The sequence below is a fragment of the Larus michahellis genome, chromosome 4 (genome assembly GCF_964199755.1).
Source record: "Larus michahellis chromosome 4, bLarMic1.1, whole genome shotgun sequence".
Classification (NCBI taxonomy): Eukaryota; Metazoa; Chordata; class Aves; order Charadriiformes; family Laridae; genus Larus; species Larus michahellis.
The window spans coordinates 76,795,175-76,818,799 of NC_133899.1; the positions used below are offsets into that span (position 1 = coordinate 76,795,175).

Below are 23,625 nucleotides of genomic sequence, written 5' to 3' on the forward strand. Positions count from 1 at the left end.
AAACTAAGCAGGTAGAATTAGTAGATGCCATGAAGCAAATGGCTACTAGAGAGTATCTTACTGAATATTGTGACTGGCAGCCAGTTATGCACATGGAAGGATGTGCACCTACTGCAGTGTCACATAGGTGAGTGAACGTGACCCCGTAATTTTCCTGAGGTTTTGGATGCTGCTGCAATATTGTTTATATTTGTTTAAAATGTCTAGTAGTTTCGGGCCAAGAATAGTATCTTGAAGCATAGTTTTGCCATGAGATCGTATGTTACTCAAATGGATGTTCTTGACATGTTGGCAGATCATATCAATAGGTTTTACTGACATTTTCTAAATATACACTTGAAATGGCAGCTTAATCTCAAGGGCATTAAACTTTGACAGAAAATCATCATTTTATATTTCCTGGTAGTTTAGCCATGAAACAGTGACTTCCCGGAGAGAGCTCTTCAAGGTCGGCCTCTCATAAAAGGCTTGCATGCCTGTACTTAACTTTATGTATTACAAATTTATGTTTATGATTATTATTCATTGCAGAAGACCACATATAAAACCAACTACATACTTAGAAATGTTGGCACTTTAAAAGGAACGTGCAGGAATTGAAATAATACGCACTATGGTTTAATGCCCTAATACTTGTAGTATTTATCAAGTTTAAATGAGGTGGGATTTTTTTGAGTCCTAAATTTGAGTAATTTAATATTTTTGATGTCTTAATGTTGCAGATGTACTGCATGCTGTCCTCATGCAATTGAAATAAGCTCATATTCAAAATTCTATGTGTAATGTTAGGCCTTGCAATGTTAACAATTAACTGGAATTTCATTTATTATTCAAGTCAATTAATATGCCAAAAAATTCAGATCATCTTTTGCCTTTTTCTGACTTGTATCGCTGTGTTTTCAGAAATATATTCCATACTGTTAGCAAGCACTTGCTATGTATAGTTCGAAAGCCTTTGTAAGAGCTGTAATAGAAATCATTTTACGTCCATGTTAACATTGGAAAAGTAGACTATGCAGCCTGCTGTCTCCCATGCTTTGCACCATTGCTTCCTCATACTGTCTCGCAATGATATATCAGAATTATCAGAAATATTGGAAGATCTTAATAATCCTAAACTAAATTTCATAGCTAAGCTCCCTTGCTGTTTCCAATGAAGATACACTTTTGAGCTGGAACCTGCCCTGAGCGAAACTCAAATTCAGCAAATATTTAATCAAGGGCTCAATGGCCGGTTGAATTTAGATGAGACTAACTACGTGTTAAAGGATAGTGTCAAATCATAGCCTTAAAATAATCCAGTTTAGCAACAATTCTTTTCAAGTTCAGGGAGACAGAATAGCATAACAAAGTTCAGAGGGAGTTTCCATCTAAGGCTTTTTTTGTTCTGTTCTTTTGATTGCTTCCCAGCTAGTATGATGGATAGCCCAAGCAGCTGGTCTACGTGAGTGCACTGACCTTTTCCACTACTTTGGAGGTCGCAGGAGTAGCCGTAAAAGTTGGGAATCTTAGGAAAACACATAAAAGCTATCCATTGGAATTCTGAATCTGAGGTCTCATTTACAAGTGAAAAATAACACTTATAGCAAAATATTTGCGAGCTCTCTGTGGAGATAAGTCAATGTTGTATGCCTGACTTTAAAGGGACTGTGCTAGCTTTCCCCCTCCTAAGGCTGTGGCCCATGTTCGATGTGCCATGAAATGTTACCATCTCTCAGGCCTTTTTTTAATTAATGAATTTTGATAAATCCTTGCTCCTGAAGTTACCTGACTTGAGAATTTGAGACTTTGCTACAAAATAAATAGGGTTGCTTTCTTCTGCAGCCTCAAAAGACAACTCCCAGAAATTTTTAAATACCTAATGGTTTTTAGGGTGGAAGCATGATGTTTGGGCAGCTGAAGTTGGCAATGCTATTAGGTGTACACATGCTGATGTATTTTTCTTGTATGACGTTACAGTAAGTATGCTTTTAATTGGTGCTGGTTGGGGAAAACAGTCTAAGTGAATATACTAATATTTATAATATAAAATATGTATTTTATAACCAAACTTTCAGATCATTAGAGTGGGCAAGACTCTTAAAATTCCAACTACAGAAAAGTTTGTGGAAGAGGGAAAAATAAAGTGCATGTCTGGCAGCTTCCATGGTGATGCATTACTGTGCGCACAGCAAGGTTGTGTGTCCAGTTAATAGCTGACTTCTTGTTATGTTATGTAGATCCACAATATTCCTGAATAGGAGCCCTTCCTGTAAGATTCAGTATATTAAGCATCTCACACATTTGATTACTTCATCTTAAATTCTCTTACAAGGAAGTTCTTCGGTAGTTGAGTGGACAAGTTTGAAGTTCCATTTTTGAAACTTAAGTATTTTGCACACTGAATCACCTTGTAATGTTACTTGGCTGCAGACCTCCAAACTGATTATAATTTGAACAGTTTTCTTTTAATGTTAGTTTGTTTTCTTTGAGCAGAGGACTTTTTTCTTTCTTAATTTTATTGCTTCCCTTTAGTATCCTATTAGAATTTCATCCATTTTTTTCCTGTTCAGTACATTGGCTGGTGGGTATGGCTGGAAAAGACAAATAAGCTCAAAGTCAAGTGAATCTTCCATTTAATGCTTTAAAGTTTGCCTCATTTTCTTCCACCCCTATCAGTTAATTTTAAAAGATGCTGCTTTGCACATGTAGTCAGCTTGCCATCATCACACCACCACAGCTACTGCCATAGATCGGCAAATAAATGATTGCTATTGGATCAATGCTACTGATATACTGAAGTATTAAGTTTCCTATAATTTTGCATTGAACTTTAGATTTTTCTTATATGCTAACACTGCCAACCTGCTCATGGATTACAAATGATTAGTGATGGCAGTTAACAAAAACAGTTGATCCAGGTCATGGCATTTTTGCACTTTCAGGAAAATACTTGTTTCTTTGGTACAGCCAAACTTGTTTTGCTTCAGTTTCATCTGTTGGCGATTGTATTATTGCCCATAAAGTTTATGGTATTGACAAATATACCAGCGTCTGTGGGGATGTTGTGTAGGTCTGCAAGATTTATTTCTGAAAAGGTAAAAATCAACTTACAGATCAGAGCCTTGAATGGTTTTAATGCAAGTTCAATAATACAGCAGAACTTTTTGCCCAGTGATAGACAATTGGAATTTCCACAAACAGCGAATGTGACTGCTGGAATGACGGAACTAATTGTCCTCATCATTTTCAGATTAGAAAACTGTTTATTGAGTGATGAGGCCACAAAGCTAAAGCCCTTTAAGCATAGCGTGGATTCTATTTTGGGAGTTTCAATCTATTTAGGTATTTTTGAGGAAAAGGAATAATAAGCATTTCTGTATTTCATGGCACATATTTATAGAGATTCTTGTATTTACAGAAAGAATCTGTCGCTGTAAACATAAAAGCTCCCTGTCAATTTCTAGACTCTTTTTCATTCTTTTTCTCCAGGGGGACTTGAAATTTCCATCATGCTTAAAGCAAACTAAGAAAGTCAAGGTGCCATAGCTTCCAAGTGTTACGTCTTTCCTTTAGCAAACACTTTCTCCCCTCTGGAAATGGAAATACGTCTGTCTGCTTATTTCCTCTGCATTCACCTTAAGAATATTAACTTGTCAAATAGTTTCTCTTCTTTGTTTCTAAGCTGTGATGCGTTAATGATGCCATGTTTCTCTCGCCAACACTCCTAGAAAAGTGCAGCAGAGAACTGAGCATGGAAAAGCTCAAAAGAAGGCAGCAATACTGATTTCTGTGAAAGCATCTGTCAACCGTACCTATAGATAATTAAAGCAGAGGATCATAATGGAAATGGTGGTGAGAGCACTTGTCCCAGCTTCAGATCTTTCTCACGGTCTTCATCTTACTTGCCAGCGCTGATGAAAGTGCCTTTCAGACACAGTTATTTCAGGAGAAGAGAGCACAAAAAGGCATTTTGGGGATCAGGTGAGGGTGTAGGCCAGAGTTGCTCAAGTTTGGTATCACTTTTGTGATATTTGGAATAAATCAAATTAAGCATCTATCCAGGTCAGTAGCTCAAGGTATGATTACTTCTTCCCCGTTTGTACATTTATCTGACTGTGGCATTTTAGTCCTTGTCACTGTTTCACTCTATTCACAACTAAAGATAAAGGATGCTGTCAAAAATGTCAATATTGTTTTCCTGTTGTGAAGGGGTTTTAGTGAGCTAGCAATGTGGGTGTTTCTTTATAGAAGCATAAGTCCTGGTTTGTACTGTAATAAAATTAGGGTACAAGTTTACATGTACTAGTAAATCAGTTGTACAATACTGTGGGATAGTGCCTCTCTCCTTAGGAAAGATTGTCTCCACACCTTTCTTCTGCCTTGTTTTACTACTTGGGAGCACAACAGCATTCTTACTTTGCTACGTACAATATTCAGAAGCTGGTTACTAAGCAAGCAATTCTGTGAGCTGAGCAGCTGACCAAGTCTAGTTTTTCTGCAGTATTATAAGATGAATATGCTTTAGGAGGCATAATACAATGGCCTTTGATCTTTAATTGGGGAGGGAAAGTGATTTGTAGCAGTACTGCTGGGATGAAAGTAAATAGGGAAAAAAAGAGGAGTGATACCTACAGTTCTTGAAAATGCTCTCTCAGATCAAGCTATCAAAATAGCGTCTGGCCAAACAAGAGAAGCCATTAGGAGTAAATATTGTTGCTTGTTTAAAGAAATATTGTGCATTTAAGGAAAGTAACTTCAAGTTTATTTTTTTAAAAAAGTACAGTATTTTATTTAGAAAGATTTATTTAATTTAGGCTTGATAACAGCAGAGCAATAGTCTAGGCTTGGCAATTTTTCAGAAGCTGCGTTTTACAAAGTCTCAGAGAGGTTTTAGTTTAGTATCCAAATATTAAAAGAAAAATACTATTTTAAACTCTGGTGCTTTGAATCTGCTGTCACAAGAAAAGTGGAAGAGTGATGTAGTGGGCCCTCAGACTGACCGTATAAAACTCCACCTAGAAAACAAGTTTTACTGGTATTATGGCACTCAGTTTCTAGAACATACCTCTCCTGTCTTTTCCCCCCTCCCCCCATTAAAATGACAACTTATCCAGAATTGGCTCATAAAAAAGGAAGTCCTCTATTGCAATAAGAGCAAACTGTTTGCTTTCAGCGATGGTGTGCAACGGATGTATTGTTCTAAGCCTCTATTTGTAACTCGTGGGTTGGGTTTTTTTTTTGCCTAAATCTGCGTATTGTATAAAATAAGGCAGATGTCTACCCCCACCCTGACTGCAGCGCAGTATAAGGGTGATTTAGTTTCAAATCCTTTTGAGGGATGCTACCTGTTCTCTTGCTGGTGATGCCACCACCAGGTGACTTGGCCTGGACAGCTGAAAAGCTGTGGTTCAGCTCCGCTTACGCATGCATGCGTGCTTAAAACCAAGTATAGGCTGAACTTGGCATTGATGCTCACCTTGAGGTGGGCAGTGTGTTAGAGCTGCAGGCGATGGGTATGCAGCAGTGGATGTCTTTTGGAACATGCTGCTAGATGCTCGGTTTTGCATTGAATGTTGGGCTGCTACAGGACTTGGGCAAATCTGAATGTGGAATGGAGAGGATAAGGACATACACAGGACTGTACTGGTTTCCTAATGGTATTTTAGACTGACAAAACGTGACAAGACATTGTAAGCAAAATTACACTTTCTCTTCTGCTTTTTAAGATTTCATCAAACCATGAGACTAAGAGAAAAATCTTTGTTTTACAGCATGTTCACTGTACTTTTATAGTCTTGCAAGTAAGAGTACTAGTGACGTTTTTCACTTGCTAAGCCTGAGGTGCATGTGAAAAGAACTGTAAAAATTCTTTTGGTTTGTAGCATTGAGTGCCATCCTTTCCCCATTTCGCATGTGCACTTACTCCTTCCATGGCTGTCATGTTGCAATGTTGGGGTTTCATGTTAATGATCAGGCACATCGAAAGCTCGTTAGGAACCATCTGAGGAGCCCTGATGAATCTTCTGCAGTCCAGTGCTTCACGTCTTTTGGCACATGCACTTGTTTTAAACTTAGCGTATACTTTTTCCAGTTTCTTACACAGTACCCATCATCTATTTCCTGTTCAACCATGCCTATTCTCAAAGGAACCAAGACCTCGTTGCAGGATGCAATAACACTGCTTTTTGTGAGCAGTTAACCTTTCCTCTTGGAGCATCTTGACGTCTGGTTTGCATTTCTACTGCAATCATACCCTTTGCCAAGACCTTAAGGGCCTTTCCTGCAATAATTCTGGTGCTGTATCCTAAATGACTTTTGATTCATTGTGTGCTTTGTGCTTTGGTACACTGCCCATAATTTAAATTATTTTTACAGACTCTAATCTTCCAGAAGAGCCACGTAAGTGTGATAGAAGCCTTGCTTGTTTAGCTGTATAGCTAACCTGGTTTTCTTTAGTATCAGACTACCCTGTATTATATATGATATTTCTTGTACAATAAAGCCATTTATTCTAGCTCATGGGAGCTAGAAGACAGTATTTCTCTGACAAGGGGTCAAGGAGCTGGTTAAAAAATATGCCATTGTTTCCTTCAGGAAGCACCAACTATACTTTGCCTTACAGTTGGAACAAATACATATTAACAGGAAGCTCCATCTGATAGACCTAAGCTAACACAAACAGAGCATTTGCACTTTGTCTGTTGAAGGTTTTTTGATGGCAAGTGACAACTGAGAATAGTGATCTGTCTACTGGCTTGACCTGTGTAGGACATAACAGAGAGGAAGCGTGTGTTGTACAGGAAACTGTTGTAACCAGTTCCTGGAGGGAATCATGCTTCTCTGCATGAATGCAAGTATACTTCCCCTTCTGCTGGGCATCTTCACGCCGCGGAGAGGCTGGAAGATGGGAAGGGGCTGTACCCCTCCTTCCTTCCCCTGCCTCGAAAACAAAACAGAAAAAGATAAGGCAAATACTTAGAGGAAAACCATGCAAAGAGCCTGCATAACCAGAGATTTAAATCCCCACCTTTCTTTTTTTGTTATCAGGACTAAGGTACTTTTTTGGTTTTTGTTGTGTTTTTTTTTTTTATAAACTTGTTTCATCTTCAGCTATGGTTCATGTAGGTTGCTGGTCTTTCTTAACTCGTTGATATGGTGATTTATTTTTTTTTTCCCATACTTTGCCCTATTTAATTGATCTAGACCCTAATTAAAATTTCTATATTTTCAGGAGCTAAATTATTCTTTCCTGAGCAAGTTAGCTGAACTGGTTAGGCAGCACAGCTAATGCAGTTATTCACAATTTTCATTCAAGGATTAGAGTTCACAACCATACTCTGGAAGAAAAATACGTGTGTTAATAACAATTTCAACATTGGCCAAAGGTATGGGAAAAGACGAATTGAAGTTCTGGGCTCTTAATTTTAATCATGTACCTTCGCCAGACCATTCTCTTAACAACAAACACTTTTTGTTTAATGGACAAAGTGATGGAGGACCTCTGACATCCACCAGTTGTATAATTGAATGCTCATTTAATCTTCTGTGAGTAGACGGGCACGGTACTCTGGTAGTTTATGGTCATGACAGAATTGGTGTCTTTCCAGTATTTGGTTCAGACTTGCTGCAGAGTTTGGCGTAAGACCTACGCATACAGGATATTCATGTGTGTGAATTTCATAAAGGATGAAAAGTTTTCTTTGGATGGTAAAATCCTGTTTCTTTTTAAAACAACAACCCTATCTCAAAAGTGAACTTCTCACTTTTAAAAGCACCAGTTGGTATTTGTACTTGACACCATACCTTGATGATATACCTCCCATGAAATAAATTGCCATCCTGTATTAGCTTCCTGGTGATACTGTTTATGACTCTTATTGTCAGCTGTCCTCCATTTGACAAGTTCTATTCCCCTTCTAACTTCTACCTTTTATTAGAATTATTTTCCTCAAGCAATCCCAAAATGCCTTGAATGAAACAACGGGAAAGAGCTAGTGCCTGGCTACAGTTAAGAAATTACTTGATATGGATTAATAATGTTTACCTAGTTGCACCGTGGAAATCAGCGGGCAGTACTGTGTGAGGCGGTTAGGGATTTGTGTTGGCTTGTAGCTATACAGTAATACAGGTTTTCCTGATGGAAAATTAAGCAAGGAATGACTTCTCTGGCCTGGAATGGGACAGAACATATGACAAAGTGAAAGAGTGAACCCCTGTCTTCAGTGTGTGTTGCAGCTGAATTTGTCTATCTAAATCCTCATTGCAGTAACTCTTTTTGTTGCCTGGAAAGCTGCGTGAAAATGTCCTTTTATGATACCATTGACCTTTGTGTTTACAATCTGAGAAGTGTCAGTGTGTGTAAGCCATGGAGATGAAAGATGAAATAATGATGCTGTCATATGTTTTAATGAACTTATATGAACTGGATATGCAGCAGCATTATAGTTTTCAAATTACGATGATCAAGATAAGAATCTGCCCGTATTTAATCTGCGCGCTTGTGTCGTTCATTCTCAATGTCATCCTTCCAGTTCTTCTGAAGCTATATGCTTAGAGGGGGTTAAACTTTGTTTGTATTCCTTTGTTTACAAGTGAAACCTATCACAGTTAAAAGCTAAATAGCAAAACACTTATTTACTTTGTAAAAAAACTAACGAACCAACCCATCCCCTGAGTTACAGGGTTAGTGAGGAAGCTGCACAGTTGGTGGCTGATCACGCATGTGACTGAGCAAAGCTGCACATTTAAAAAAAGGCAATCCAGTTGCCCAAAAATATGATGCAGAGAGAGGTCCAAAAAGGAGGCTTAGGTAGAATATTACCAAAGATGTAGATGGACTCAAAAGACAATTTTTTTTTATTTAGAGAATATTTCTTTCTAGTTTCAGTCACTTTCTCCAGTAGACAGAGAGGATGAACTACAACTAGCCATTGACCTCGTGCCAAAAAAAGAGAACAGATCCAGCGGTTATAAGCTAAAATAGTATTCCCTGTATGCAAGGGCACTTATAGTTGGATTACCCTCAAGATTGATAGTTGTAATGAATAAAAGTTGTTCAAAACTAAAGAGCAGACTTAAGCCAGCTCTTATATTACATTGAACAAAGAAAAACTGGCTGTCTTCCTGGAGGGTTAGAACTCAAGTAGGATTTATATAAATTGAACTGCACTTTCATCTTGCTTTTCATCTATTAAATGTTTTTGAGGTTTCAGCTTAATTTAGGGCCTAATGCCAACTTTTTCCAGGTTAATGGAAAGAATCCCACTGAGAGTATGTAAGAAACGCTGCAAGAAGGAGTAAAATTTACCTACATTTTAATACTGGTTTTGATGATTACAGCTGCGTGTGCATGAGACTATTAATCTGGTGAGTAAGTACTTCCAGCTTGTCTCATGCACATTTTTTTTAAATGTTTCAGGTTGTATCACTAAATATATTTTATAAACCATTATCAGTTCTCCTACCTGTGACATTTACTAAATGAGCATTGTTATCACTCAGTAAGTGGTTAATTGTTCCTTTGATCATTCCACACATTGTTTGAAGCCACAAAAAAGACATGCTAATGTTCTAAAAGCAGTTAAATCCAGAAAAAAAAGCAGCAGCTCAGTGCTGGAGGCTGCAAAGTACTGATAGCTACCTGTAATCTGTTGAGTTCTGCAGCTGCCACTGAGGTCAGTGAAAAAGGCTGCAATCTGGATCTGTTCTGAAAGTTGACATATATTATATCCCACTTGACAAATATTGTATCCTCAAATAGTCAGAAACAATTAAATCCATCTTCAGCTCTTAATATATTTCCTGTGTATTGCCAAACTTAGTGCATATGAGTAGCTGGTCATTTTTACCTCTCAGCTGTATGATTCTTTCCTGGAAATGCTCTGACTTCTCAAACCTGCTTGAGACAAAAAGTTACCTAAATGGTCTAGCTGACTTCATGGAGTAAGCCAAATTTGGTTATTTATTATATGTTTGCCCACATGCACACACTGTCTCACGTAAGTCTATATACATCTGTGTCTATGTACGTGCTTTCCTCTTTAATGGGTAGTGTAACAGACGCACGTCCCAGGTCTACATACAGGCTTGGATATACACGAGCTCTAAGTGTTACCAGAGTGCTGCGCGCTGACATTGTTTCATGCACACTGAGATACTCAGAAATGGAGCTATGACTCCACCAGGTATGCAGTGCCTGTAAAAACTGAGTTGAAAAGACAAGCACAGAACCTGGCTTCTAATAAAACAGTGCTGGCTGCCTGAGAGGAAATGGGTTGCCTTGTAAGGGTCCCCTGAAAAAAAAGGGAGACCATGAAAGAAAAAGCCTACTGCTTTGTAAGTGTTAGTGTCCATGTTGCTTTAATAGTGATTTCGTGGTTTCACATCCAGAAGTACAGAGGGGATTTGACATTTGCAAAATTCTTGGGGTTAAAAGAAATGTGGCACTGTTAGATAGGAGTTAACCGCAATGCTAAGTATTTTTGAGTGCATCTACTGATGTAGTATCTGTGATTTATCTACATGCAGGCAGATGATATTTTGCAACCTGGGACAGGCAATATGAAAGATTTCACACACTATCGCCTCATCTCTAACATTGCTTGGCCCCACAATCTAGGAGTTAGATCAGAGCTGATGAAAGCCTGAACTCCTCATCACTCTGCTTCCTTTCTTGAAGATGGTCACATTTGAGCATAGAGCGTACACAAGCAACAGGTTTCAGGAGATAGAAGATCTGTGTTTTCCAAGAGACTGCTTCTTCTGAATGCTAGATTTAACAAAATTCCAGTGTTCTGCTGTCTGCCTCTGCTTTAGAGAAAAAAAGGTATTATACTGGAGTCATTAGGGCAGATACAATGACAAATGTTTGTTCTGCTACCTCATGTACAACTGGTGAAATCAGCATGGGGTCTGAACGCTTAGCAAAGTGTTCCAGAGTGGCTGATGCTACTGGTTAAGCTATTCATCTGCTTTAGATCTTGAAGTCCCTGAGCGATATTATGTGGGAGCTAAGGTATTTTTAATTTTTTACTGTGAGACAGATAAGCAAGGCTGGCTAACTAATGTGCTTTTCCACTTGTTATGGTACAGTAAAGCAGCTTGGCTACCACCCAGTGAAGAGTAAATGACTGTTCTGTGAAGTGTAGTAAGTGTTTGAGGACTAGCATGTACATTGGATAGCCCACATCCAGTTTGCCTAATTTAAATGTCCATGTTTAGAGTCTTCATCCCCTCAACAGTTGAAATAACTAAACATTTGCAGAGTAACTCGTTTCGCAATTGCTCTCTGAAGATGTCTAGTGTCTTTCCACCAATAACAGAGCTTTGATGTGCAGGTGAGGCTTAGTTTGTCTGAAAAAAAGCTCTCTTAACTTAGCTATCTGGAATTATGTGGTTGATTAGGGTAGGGCTGATGCATCTGTCTACCAGTAATTTGTCTAAGGCTTCTTAATGTTGCCAGTTGCCCTTTAGTCTGTCTCGTATTAACTCATTAGACTAACAGTTTACATGCTTAGCATCTGTATCAAGGCGAGTACTTCTTTGGGAAAATGTAGTATAAGTGATCACAGTAAAGTGATATTAAGAGTGATAAGGTTATTTTGGGCATGGGAAAATTGTAATGCTTGCTTTGAAAAAACACACCGATTTGGGGGCTTTGAAATTTTATCTTCTGCTATCAAGGTTGTACCTTTGATTTTTCCTTTTGAAAATTCACACAAGTTCATTTACACAGCTCTCACATGAGTAGTGGACAGTGAAATTTCCCCAGGATGACTTTCACATAGAGCAAATCCAGGTTTGAGGCAGAGCCTTGCAACTGCTGTTCGTAACTGTTTAACTACCGTGGACTTGTCTGCTGTCAACAAGTGAAAGCAGGCAGTTAACTGAGGATCTGTGCTCCACTTCTGGCTGAAGAGAGGGGAGGTAGCTGTTGGGGGGGGGGGGGGGGGGGGAACAAAACCAAAAAAAAAGCTGGCAAACTTTTCCTGTTTTCCATTTTCCTGGTGCCTCACTCCCCTCTTATACTTCAGAACTGGAGGAGGAAGCCACTAGTACTGAAACAAAAACAGGGTAAGAGCTGAGTGTTGGAAGGAAACGAACAGCAGGTTGATGTCAGAGGAGGACCATGTTGTGGTTTTTCTTTTTTTTAATCTCTTAATATTGCACCCTCTCTTCCTTATGTGCAATTGATGTAGTTTCGGAAGCAAAATAGGGATGCCAGTGTGACAGTGTTAGCAGCTTAGCTGTGGTGCTCCACTGTCACGGCTGTACTGGTGGGGCTTGTGGACATCTCCCCTCTAGTGTCACAGGAAAGATGAGAAGCAACAATAGCAGACCAAATATCTTTGTTTTGTTTGGGATGATGTGTGTTTGTGGGTATGAAGGTGTCTCATGCTTCAGCCTGGAAAGAGCACAACAATAAATTTCAAGAGTTTTTCTGGGGGTGAGAAAAAAATAGTAAGACTGGAATAGATCCATGTGTATGAAAACCCATAAAAGTAGGTAGTGTGGTGACTGGCACTTGATGGAATTCTTATGTCAGCCTTCAATTTCTGTAATAGTAACAAGAAATGAGATTTGGCAAACAATTCACTCTAAGTTTATCTTCCTGTCACTTAGGCACACAAACTTTCACCTTGAATCCTTATTGGGTACTCTTTAGTTGGGTTTGTTCAGGAAAAGTACAGAAATGGGATAGTCTTTGCTTTGGTGCCCTCTTGTGGTTTCGTGTATTGGCTGGGTTACAGTTTTAACAAGCCTGGTATTAAGGGATATAATAAGTACTAATTGTTACTGCTCAAGGTGTATTCAGACAGCTTACACCATCCCATGTAACTCGTTGTTTGCTTTGAACTAGTACTTCTGTGTACGTTGGACTTCTTATCCAGAGACCATTAGCTACCTCTGTGTAACAACCCATTTATGTTCATGTTGTCGCATATATCGATCTTAAGCAATGGTGAGAATATTGCAGATAGAAAGGCTGGACACTTGGGGAATATTTATGTTTCAAATGACTGGCTCATTTTTGCATTCCCCTGTCTTGTCTGCACACATTACTTCTACTTAAGAATGGCCAAAGTTAGAGATACGAGGTAAAATGAGAAGATTTTAGAGATAAATTAGAAACACCCACACATTTATACTTTGTCTAGGTAAAAGTATATTCTCATTTGTGTGTTTGTGTCCATATGTGATAATCCCTATGCTATAAACTTCAACTAGTTGTCGCTTACTAATTTGCTTTTTGTACTTATTACCTACAAATTTCTTCTCCACAGTTTTGTAATATGTTTACTGTATAATTTGTGTGTGCATTGGACTTAGATGTGCTGTGTTTTGAAGCAATTTTTGGGCAATCTACCTTATAATGTCAACCCTGACACATTTTTGTTTTCTTGAGTGCTTGGCCTTTCAAAAGATTCACCCAATCAAGTTCTCACTTAGGTGGAAAAGAAAGATGTGACTTCAGCTGAGCCATGACAATTTGCAGCCACTGATGTCCTGTTTTAGTATTTTTCCTCTTGACTTCAGTTTTATTCATTATGTCAATTCTTTTTTTCTGTGTTTTTATTTATTTATTTATTTATTTTGGGGGGTTGTTTGTTTGTTTTTTAAATGAGGAAAAAGAACCGATTAACCCTTTTGGAGATGTGTAACAAGGTGGGCAGTGATGTAGTTTACTGGATTTTGCAGCAAGTCTCTGTCAAGTGCAAAGGATTGGTGTTGCTTGTCTCAACAGAATTGTGAAAAACACCCGTAACAACTAGCTCTGTGTTTAATAAGTGAATGTTTTAAGTGATTTTCATTGGTTATGTCATGTTTTAAAAAGAAACATGCAGTTCTTTGGGAACTGGAAGCTGCCTATGCCTTGTGTGTAGTGGGACAGCATCCAGTTTGGGTCTTATATGTTTTGCTTCTGAAGGAAATATGTTCCTATAAGGCAAGCAGCAGTCAGTCCTGCGGGGTGGTGGGCACAGATGAAGGTTCTCAGGGAAGGGGTCTGAAGACAGAAGCTGGGGGAAGAGGCCTCCTGGGGGCTACAGGCAGCTAGGCTGAGTTTGCTGCCACTCCCTGTCTGTCCTGAGTCTTACCTTGGGTAACGGGACTCCCTCCTTAAGGACTCACTCAGGCAGGGGGTAGGTACTGGGGAAGAAACCCTTATATTCCCACACTCTCTCTGATAGTTGCTTTGAAATTTTATTTTATTTAAAAATTGAATAAGTCCTACGTTGTATTTCAGATACCCACAGTTAAAGATTTTATTTATCTAGGGCCTTTGGGGGATTGGTTATAAAAGACAGTGTGGGCAAAGCCTGTTAATCTCTGGCTTAGTTGGTATTTCTCTTTGCAGTTTATTAGAATTTGGAGCAGCAAAAAGGCAAATATTTGAAACATGTTTTAGGGGGCTGTGTGGTGGTGAGTCAGCTGTCGTAAGTAGCCCTTTGCAATGGGAAAGAACAAGGAATGCTGTTTTCCTGAGGGGCCAGGAAACAGCAAGTCTTAGATGTAGGCTAAAGCTAATGTTATTGTGCGGTTTCATTTGATAATGTCCAACCCAAAAACTCAGTGTCTGAAGAGAAATAAATTATCCAATATAAAGCAGGGTTACACAAAAGTTGCCAGCTGTGTTTCAAGATAATCCAATACCAATGACGTTTCTGTGTGTACAGATAACTTGTAATGGCATAATTATCTGTCCTCCCTCTAGGTTCTTACTAGACCGCATTACATTATTTTTTATTTTTTTTTATTTACAGCTTCCTTATTGTGCTGATATGCCTTATCTTCAGCGTGCTTTCTACAATTGAACAGTATGCAGCTCTTGCTACAGGGACGTTATTTTGGATGGTATGTATGTAGATGTTAATGTGATTGATGCATGTCATGGCAGCACAAAACCCAAGTCTTACCCTATATGGTCTGTACTGAGCGCTATCTATATTGTGTCCAATACACAAAGTGTTCTAACTAAGCTTGGATCCCTCATATTGCTGAGCTTTATCCATTTTTCGGCCGTACTGAAGACCCGACACCTGACCATAGGCGCTGGGGGAAATAAGTCCTTTGCTTTAGTTGATGTCAGGTGCAGCTTTCTTTCACAAGTGGAAACTCACGTATTTTCATCGTTGACTTTAGAGTTAAGACAACTTGCTCTACCTGTCTTACATACTTTCCCGTCAGTAGAGAAGATGTAGTTACCTTTTGTTTATAGTACACTAGTGCTGCAACAGATATGTATGAAGAAATATTCCAAGAGTATTACTGTCCTGCCAGCTTAGTTTTCATTCAAGAGCCTTAGTTTTGAAGTCGGAGAGGCATGATTTTAAGTGTACAAAAAATTTACAAATTTGTAGTACCTCAGTGGTGGGGTACCCCCTGATAAATCATTGATTCTCTGTATTTGTAAATAAATGACCATTATTTTACTTATAATAACACTGTCACTGTATTGAGAAAATACTAACTAGCAATTTAAATGTTCAAAATTGTTCTTGTAGCTGTGCACGAGTAATGTCATTGTCATGTATGTTATCATTATTAACATGAAAATATTCACTTAAACTTCATCAATTATAATAAATCTTATCAATTTATCTATTCAGTATGCTAAGGTTTTATATCTAATATGAATACTGTAAGAATATAGTATATTAAATTTAGTGTCAATCACACTATTTCTATTTAAGGTATCTTCATGCCTGGTATATTATTTTTAACTATTTTCTCAGACATTTGAACTGGAGATGTAACTTTATAATTAGTTGCCAGCTAAGAGAGTCTATATGTGTATTTCTGCATTCCAGTACCTTTTGTGGTTCAGGGTATTCTTTCTTTATAGATTTAAAATTTTTTTGTTGTTTGGTTTTGCTTTTGCTTTTTTTACTTCTGGCAATTTCTGTGATGAATTTCACTTGTGATAATACCTCATTCATCTTTGCAATATATCATAGTATTTTACATGGACACAGTGTGTTGTTTCAGTAAAATAACTTGTGTTGACAACAGAACTAGTGATGTTTCTTTCCCGCCCTGGTGAAATCATGGAACTAATTTTGTGCATTCACACTGTATGCAGTACGTATTGGCTGTAATATAGTCAGTGTAATATGTATGCAATGCGATCAGGATTACGTACAGTGTATGCAATATCCAGTATGTATTGGGTGTTCATGCTATTCTGTATTATCTTGCTTTCCATCTCAGTGTTCCTGCTCTATATCATTAGAAATATTATGGGTAATTTTTAACATTGAGATCCTGTTATCATGGTTTCTTGGGAATTCAGCAGTTGTTTGTTTGTTCAGTATTGTCATATTCTGATATTGTTTTCTTAAAGGATTAGCTGTCGTAATTTTCAAGAAACTTAAGGGGATTACGTTGATCCATCAGTCCAAAGCAGTAGATGGGCCAATGTGCTCTCTGCTTTATCCGGTTTTGGTGGGACTTTTGAAGGAGTTGTGGCACTTTGCAACGCAAATATAAATGTCAGAGTCTTGTTCCTGTTAGGGTCTACCCGGTAAAATTTCCTATTCTGTTCTTATTTAAGATTTTACTTTCAAGCTAATATATCATTACAAACTATCAAAATTAGATGTAACTGAATTCTTAAGGGGGGAGTTAATCGCAGCTGACTGGTTGAAGAGAAACTGTAAAATGCAAAGAAAGAAGTAGAAGAAAGTACAACGCCATACAGGAATTAAAATTTTCAAAACAGGAAAAAATACAGTATGAGCTTCCAACCCAAATAGTCATGTAAGGGGACTTATTGAAGCTTAGGAGAGCACTCTCTTTCTACTGTTTTGCAGTAGGAATTAATTTCTCTTTTGTGTTTGTAGAGGGACTTTTAGTTATATGACAATAATAGTTTCAATTTGTAGCTAGACAATGGAAGTAGGTAACATTGTCATTGTAGGTAAAGCAAAGAAAGGCAAACAAGTTGAATTACAAACTAATACTGAGTGAGAGCGACCTTTAAAGGAGCAGCGGTGTAGCAACAACCTACCAGAAACAGTATGGGAATCTTGAGGAAGGCTTTTCTGCTTGGGCTTAACTGGGACAGTGAGAGGGAGGGAACGTTTGGACTTGTGGAATTTGATGTTTATGAGACCTCAAGTCATTCCATGAAAGATGAGTTATACTGCTTGCGTGTGTGCTTTGTGAGATTAAAATAATTAAAGTACCACTTATAGACCTTTAACTATTTCTTCTGAAAATTGTAAAATTGAGTCCACCTTTCCCTATCTGTGTTCCAAAGGGAAAATTACTGAAGCTTTGTCAAGAGCAGATTGCCTTTTATTTAGACATAATTTCCTATGTAGGGTAGAATTCTCTCTAAATGAATTATACTTTGTAGTGCATCACATATAAGGCTGAGATAGTGCTAAGAAATATGCAGTGTCATCCTCTCAAATTTTGGGTAGCTGAAATTTATGGACTTACTGTATTTGAGCGGGGAGGAAGCTTTGACCGAGCAGCCAGAGGTCTGGGAATGCAAGAAATGACTGTATCACGCTGCATGTCTGGAAATGAGCACTCAAAGTTAGCGTGTGGGTATGCTGAGCTGAACAGCCCCATGGAGCAAGTCTGGTTAGATGAGCTTACTATGTGGGCACTGCAAATCTGATTCACCTTGAAAATGAGATGGAATAACTGCATAAAGCGCATGTATGTGTCTGTTATCCGTAAACTACTGTTGTTACAGAATCCCTTCTGCAGCCCGCTTGTGAGTTGCATGGCATTGAAGATTTGCCCTGGGAAAAGTACAGAATCTGTTCCTCCTGACCGAAAAATCGTTCAAATGAACCCTGTAAACCACTGACAATTAAGAGCTAAAATGCTCAATTTCTTCCACGTAGCAAAGGTTTTTTTGCTCTGAGCCTGTGAAAGATCTAAGCACCTGCACAACTTCAGCAGATTGTCTTTTTGAAACCAGTGAGACTGCTTACATTAAAATTACAAATAGAAGCTGATTGTGCCCGTTTTCATGATCAAGACTTTCATGCTTCAATAATATAGTTATACAAGATATTACAAGTATATGAAAATAAGATCTGAAAAGATTGCTAATATTATGTATATATTATTTCCTTTTTATTCTGGAGCCATTTGTCTTATAAATATCACTTCCCACTACCAGAGGAGGAAACAGAAGATGTTACGTTATCAGTAATTTTAAAGCATTTAAAATTGCTTCTATTTTTCATAACAATGAGAAAAATGCAAGCTTAACACTGGAAAAATAAACAAGGGAAAGTTTATATGTGTTTCAAGTGGCATTCCAATTTTAGACAAAAAGCTTACAATTAGCTGCTGAATCTTTCTCTACTTGTCACTACACTTCACAAGGCAAAGAGCCTTGATGAAAGCTATACCTAAATGCAGTTGTAATGGGAGATTAGGAGAGAATTGGCCTTTTGTTAGTTTCCATAATGCAGTGAAAACTGTTTAAATTTGCATGCGTTTATTTTATCTTTTTTTTCACTAGATGGTGCTGTTGGAGGGGTTTGACTCCAGTTACTCCTTGGCACTTGCCCAGCGTGAGCTGGAGTCTGAGCCAAGACTGTGAAAGGACCATCATTTTGGAGGGTATATGTACACTTGGCCCATTTAAAACAGTGGTGCGGGAGAGCTTTTGCCATGACTCATAAAGAAAATGTGGTATATCTGTGTAAAAATTGATTTTGAGACTACAATATTTAAACTATGGAAAAAAGTAATTCAGAGATGTATGTTCCCAGAGAGGCCGTATTTTTCTTTTATTTTCATAAGCAAGGATTTTATGGTGCCAGAATACAGCAGAATGCTGTTATCTCAGCATGATCTAAGAAAATCCAAGTGCCTGATCCAAGGGGATTAAATATTCTGCTGAACCAAGGGATATTTAGTGTGCCTGAAAAAGCTATTTTCTTGTAGGAATCTCATTTCAATATTGATTCCAACCAAAAAAAAAAAAAGAAGGGTATGTTTTTATGATGAAAGTGTAAGTTCTTTCCAGCTTTCTGTTTTCTGAGTTCCTTTTCTACTTTAGCATACTTCTTACTGAAGAAATTAAAAAAAAAAAAAAAATATTAAAAAGACTACTAGTTAAGATAAAAGGTAATAGTTTTGGGTGGTTAACATTTATGTTATTGGCATTGAAATTATTTCTACAATTAAGAGAAAGTGGCACAGAGTCTGGACCTATGAGAAATCTAGATTTTATTTCTTTTAATCTTTTGTTTTGAGTATAAGCCTTGGGTTTTGTTTGCTGCAGTGTTTTGTGGGTCTTGTGAGAAAGAAAGAGAAAAATGCTTACAGCTTTTGATTCTGAAGATGCTCTTCACAGAGAACAAATGGCTCAAAGAGTTCAAAGTGGTTCCAGCGTTTTGTTTTTATTATTATCTTCCTCGGTTAAGAAGGCCAGAGACTTACGATCTGGACACTGGTGCATTTTCATCCGTTTGAAAAATTAAATGGGATTAATGTCTGTAAAGGATGCGTAGTTGTAGCTCCACAGACTGATCCAGTCTACAGACAATAAAGAACAACTATAGGTGAGAAAGTGAAAAATTTGTCTTTGCAGCCTCAGCAATGTCCCCTGGTCTGATGCAGAGCGAGGTCAGCTGGTGTAGATGTGTGTGTGGTGGACGCCTGCACTTTAATCCTTTTCCTTTGCTGGACCTGCAGACAGACCTGCCCAGGGAATCACTCAGAGCAGCATTTCCTTTCTGATGCTCCATCGACTGCTGAAGTTGAGAATCCTAGCTTTCATTTAAAGTCAGCTTCTGTATGTTTTAGTTTGTAGTAAAAAAAGCCAAATGCGAGTGATTCGAAGGCTCAGGAAATGTGAATAGAAATTAAAATTTCCCTCTCCCCTCTCTCCCCTTTAAATAAGGTGACAGTATAGCTAGTAGCTGGAACAAGGAGCTTCCTCTGGATCCGAACCCAAGCGTTTCTTGCTGTGCTTCACTTGGTGGTTCTGATGTTTGTAGCTGAGCTGTGCTGGCAGATAGCCTTCTAATCTGCTCCACTGCAAAATCAGCTGTGTTGGTTGGAAATGCTGCTGGTAGTAACATCTTAACTTGTTCCAGCTGTTCACAAAGCAATCCCCTGTCAACTCCTCTGGTCTGTATAGGAGAATTATGTGTTTAATGTAAATGTGATGTTAAAGGGATTTAATTAATTTAGTTCAGAAGGTTGTGTGAACATGCTTTTAGTCCAGCTTAAATTCTGCTTTATGTCCGTTCTGAACAGGTCTGAGGGAGCCAAATCAGATGCTTCTAAAGTGGAAATAAAATTGTCTGTTTGGGACAGCTGACCCAATTTAATGAAATGGGGTTTAAAAAAAAAAGAAGGACAAGGCCGTTGTTGTTTTCTGGTGCAAATGAAGTCTGAGCTGAAGAGGAATGCCGGGAAAGAATGAAAAGGTGATATGGAAGGGGAAGTGTGCTAAGACCAGTAAGGGAAAGATGAGCTGCGTTTTGTTTTCACGTATGCCAAAAGTCAAAGCCTTGTAAAGGGAGCTGTAGTTTCTCTTTAAAATCTGTAGAGGGCAGCATTGGACCACGCTGTGTCTTTGGAGCGGCTGGATCCAGACCTTGGATGGTGTCCTGAAGTGGATAAAAATATCTTCTGGAAGAAGTGAACTATTAATAAAGAGATGTTTTTTCACATGGGCTTGGGGAATTTTATACGAATAATCAACAAAAATAATCCTGGGAGAGAGGGGCGGAAGAAAAGGGCTGTGTAAACGTTGCTACCCCTGACAACTCTGGCCACTTTGTGGTTGTAGCCACAAAATTCATGCTGTTTGGCCTACCTGATTTCTCATCGTGTGGATGGCTTTTAGAAAAAAGTGAGAACAATTAAAGCTTTCAGTGAAATGATTTGGACAGGTATTTGCATGGAGGAGAAAGAAAAAGATACTAAACTTGTTAACACACAGAAAGATTTCCAGTATGTTATGTCATTCCAGGTGTGTTCTTGCTACTGTCTTAAAGGTTTCCTTTTCAGTGGGGGGAAAAAAGTAGTAGTTTATTTGGCTAAACTTCTCTAACGTTACCACCAAAAATGACTTGTAGATATATATGATAAGAATAAGCACCGATTTATTTTTTTTTTATAAAAAAAGAAAACTTTTTACCTGTATTGCATACATTTTGTCTAGCAGGTTCAAAATGTTCCGGGTTTGAATTCTAATTTCAGTCTGCTGCACTGGAGTGTGTATTTGATAAAGATGAGTGTGGATGCAGAAAACTGGTTACTTCCATTTCTGCCTCTTCTAAGAAATATGAAAAAACCCAATCCCTCTGCTTGGATTTTTGTAGCTAGAGTTCTGTGGTGGCATACCTGAATGCTATAATTTAAAATAAAGTCTGCAACTAAGTCACTGTGAGCAAAGGAATTGGAATTTAGCATTTATCTCTACAGTACATTGGGATGAGATGGCACCAAGCGTTTATGCGGGCTCAAACTCTGAAGACTAAGACCGGCTCTGGGAAGAGTGACCTTCCTCAAGCTCAGGGTGGAGCTGGTGACAGATTGCAGGCCAGCGCGAAGCACTGGTGATAGACTGGTGCCGTCTGCTGGCTGCTTGGTGGCCTACATGATCTGACACGGTGATCTCCCTTGGTGGCAGCGTGGGGGTGTTGGCCAAAGACTGAAGTGAGCACAGTGCCAGGTTGTCCGTTAGCGCTGAGCAAGCTTCCCAGCTTTTCGTAGATCAACTACAGTAGCGTGATGGTTCCCAGAAAACATTGCTTTTATGTTGTATGCAGCGTTTTTAAAAATAGGGGGATATGTGCTGTAGAGTTTTTAGTAGTTCACCTGTTCTCAAGAGCTTGTGTTTGCTCTCCTGACTGACGTAGCATACCGGTGTTTTCTTTCTTTATTGTTTAGTATAGCTGCACTCCGATAAATTCTGTTCAAAGGTCTGTCCAGGAAAATACCATCACGGGAAAACGTACGTTGTGTTCACCATTACATCTTTTGTTTGCTTTTGTTCAGCTTTCTACTTAAGGGTTAAAGTTTGACTAAACTCTTCTGGGCTGTAAATCCATGTCAAGCTCAGAGCATTTTCTTGGTAACTCTTCTAGAAACATGGTAAACATATTTTCTTTGAAATTATACACATTTTTCACTATTTAATATATTAGTAAACAAGCAGAGTAATACAAATTTCATCTCGGAAAAAAATTTAAAACCATGAAATACTGGTGCATAGTAGAGCCAAGCAGTGAAAAGAAAGATTTTTAAATTTAGGATTTATCTGGATTAGTGTGTAATGTTTGCAGTGACAGGTGTTTCCTTTATGCTTTGCCCAAATGTCTGGAAAGTAGTTTGTCATTAAGTGCTACATTCAGTGTGTATCTCAATTTCAGTATAACTGGAGGGTCTATGGCTTTGTTAGGTCCTTGTTTTCACATCTGACCTCAGCCAGCTGGAGTCTATTGTTTTAAGCGTAATGTAACAGCTGACATAACATAACGGATATCAAGCTGAAAAGCTGAAACAGTGCAGTGAACTGATGCAAAGAGAGGGGAAAGGGAGAAGTTGGGAGGGAGGGACAGGGGCAAAACTAGCTTCATGATTCAAAGTGGAAGCTTGCTGGCTTGTTTTCCCGGGGGGAATTAGCTAGGAAATAATGGGATGAGTCTGTTGAAGTTCTATTTGCAATTGATTACATATGATAGACTACCGAGACAGGTTTGAGTTTGCCAGCTGTCACTAGCTGGTGGCTCTTGAATGGCTTTAAGTGGCCCTTGGTAGGCAAAACTGGAATAAACTCTGCAGGTGTGGTGTAATTCTGTGCAGTAGAGCAGTGAGTGCCAATGTCTTAGAAGAAAGGAGGTTCCAGGAGTTAGTAGAGAGAAAATAACTTAAATTGAATGCGTTAAGAATTTTATTTTGTGGTGTTGTATTAAGTGGGTTCAATTAAACTGTCTAAAACCCAAAACCTACTGGACTTCTTGGTGGTTTTCTCTTTCTCAGCAGTTTCTAAAGTAAGCTTCTATGAGGTCGTGTTCTAAAAACTTCATTATTTCATGTCTTGACTTCTGCGTTTGATGGTAGGAAAGCGTATCTCGGCATTGAGCGCTAACTACTTTTGGGAAAGGAATGAGTAAATGAACATCCTGTTAGAAACTTGTCACGCCATGAAAGAAGTGACAAATACATGACTTTGTGGACAAAGAAGGAACAAGAAGGTATAGAGATCACCCTGCTATTTCTTCATATTTATTTATATATATGCTTCTTTACATACATGTATTTCTAGAATAGAACATATTTCTATTTTTAGTAATGATTAGAAAAAAAATACTTCTAGCTGGATTTCATTTGTAAAGCCTCTGTCAGCTCCACCCAACGGAGAATTTATTCCATGGTTTTAGGAGTGGGGGGAAAAAAAAGTCAAGACTCTGTATGTTGGGTTTTTTATGTATATGGCTATAGGTGACCAAATTAGGTTCTACATTTATAAGTGAAGTTTTTATGGTATGAGACTTGCAATTATGCAGTATGTTTAACTTTGAGCGTGTGAGTAGTCATCATGACTTCAGCAGAGCTTCCTGTGTGCATAAATATTAACAGCATTGGGGCGTAATGGGAAAGGTTTCGTGAACAGTGTCTGCTTGTACTTAGGGATAACCTAGGAAGCAC

At 38.4% G+C, this 23,625-nt stretch overlaps 1 protein-coding gene across 4 annotated transcripts in view; it reads left to right on the forward strand.

Annotated features, from left to right (window-relative positions):
- KCNQ1 (potassium voltage-gated channel subfamily Q member 1) overlaps positions 1-23,625 on the forward strand; it is a 364,018-nt gene that overhangs the window by 33,862 nt on the left and 306,531 nt on the right. For all 4 annotated transcript variants that reach the window (XM_074585726.1, XM_074585723.1, XM_074585724.1 and 1 more), the window contains exon 2: positions 14,745-14,835. In XM_074585726.1, coding sequence (XP_074441827.1) covers positions 14,745-14,835 — 91 coding nt within the window. The remainder of the gene's footprint in view (positions 1-14,744; positions 14,836-23,625) is intronic.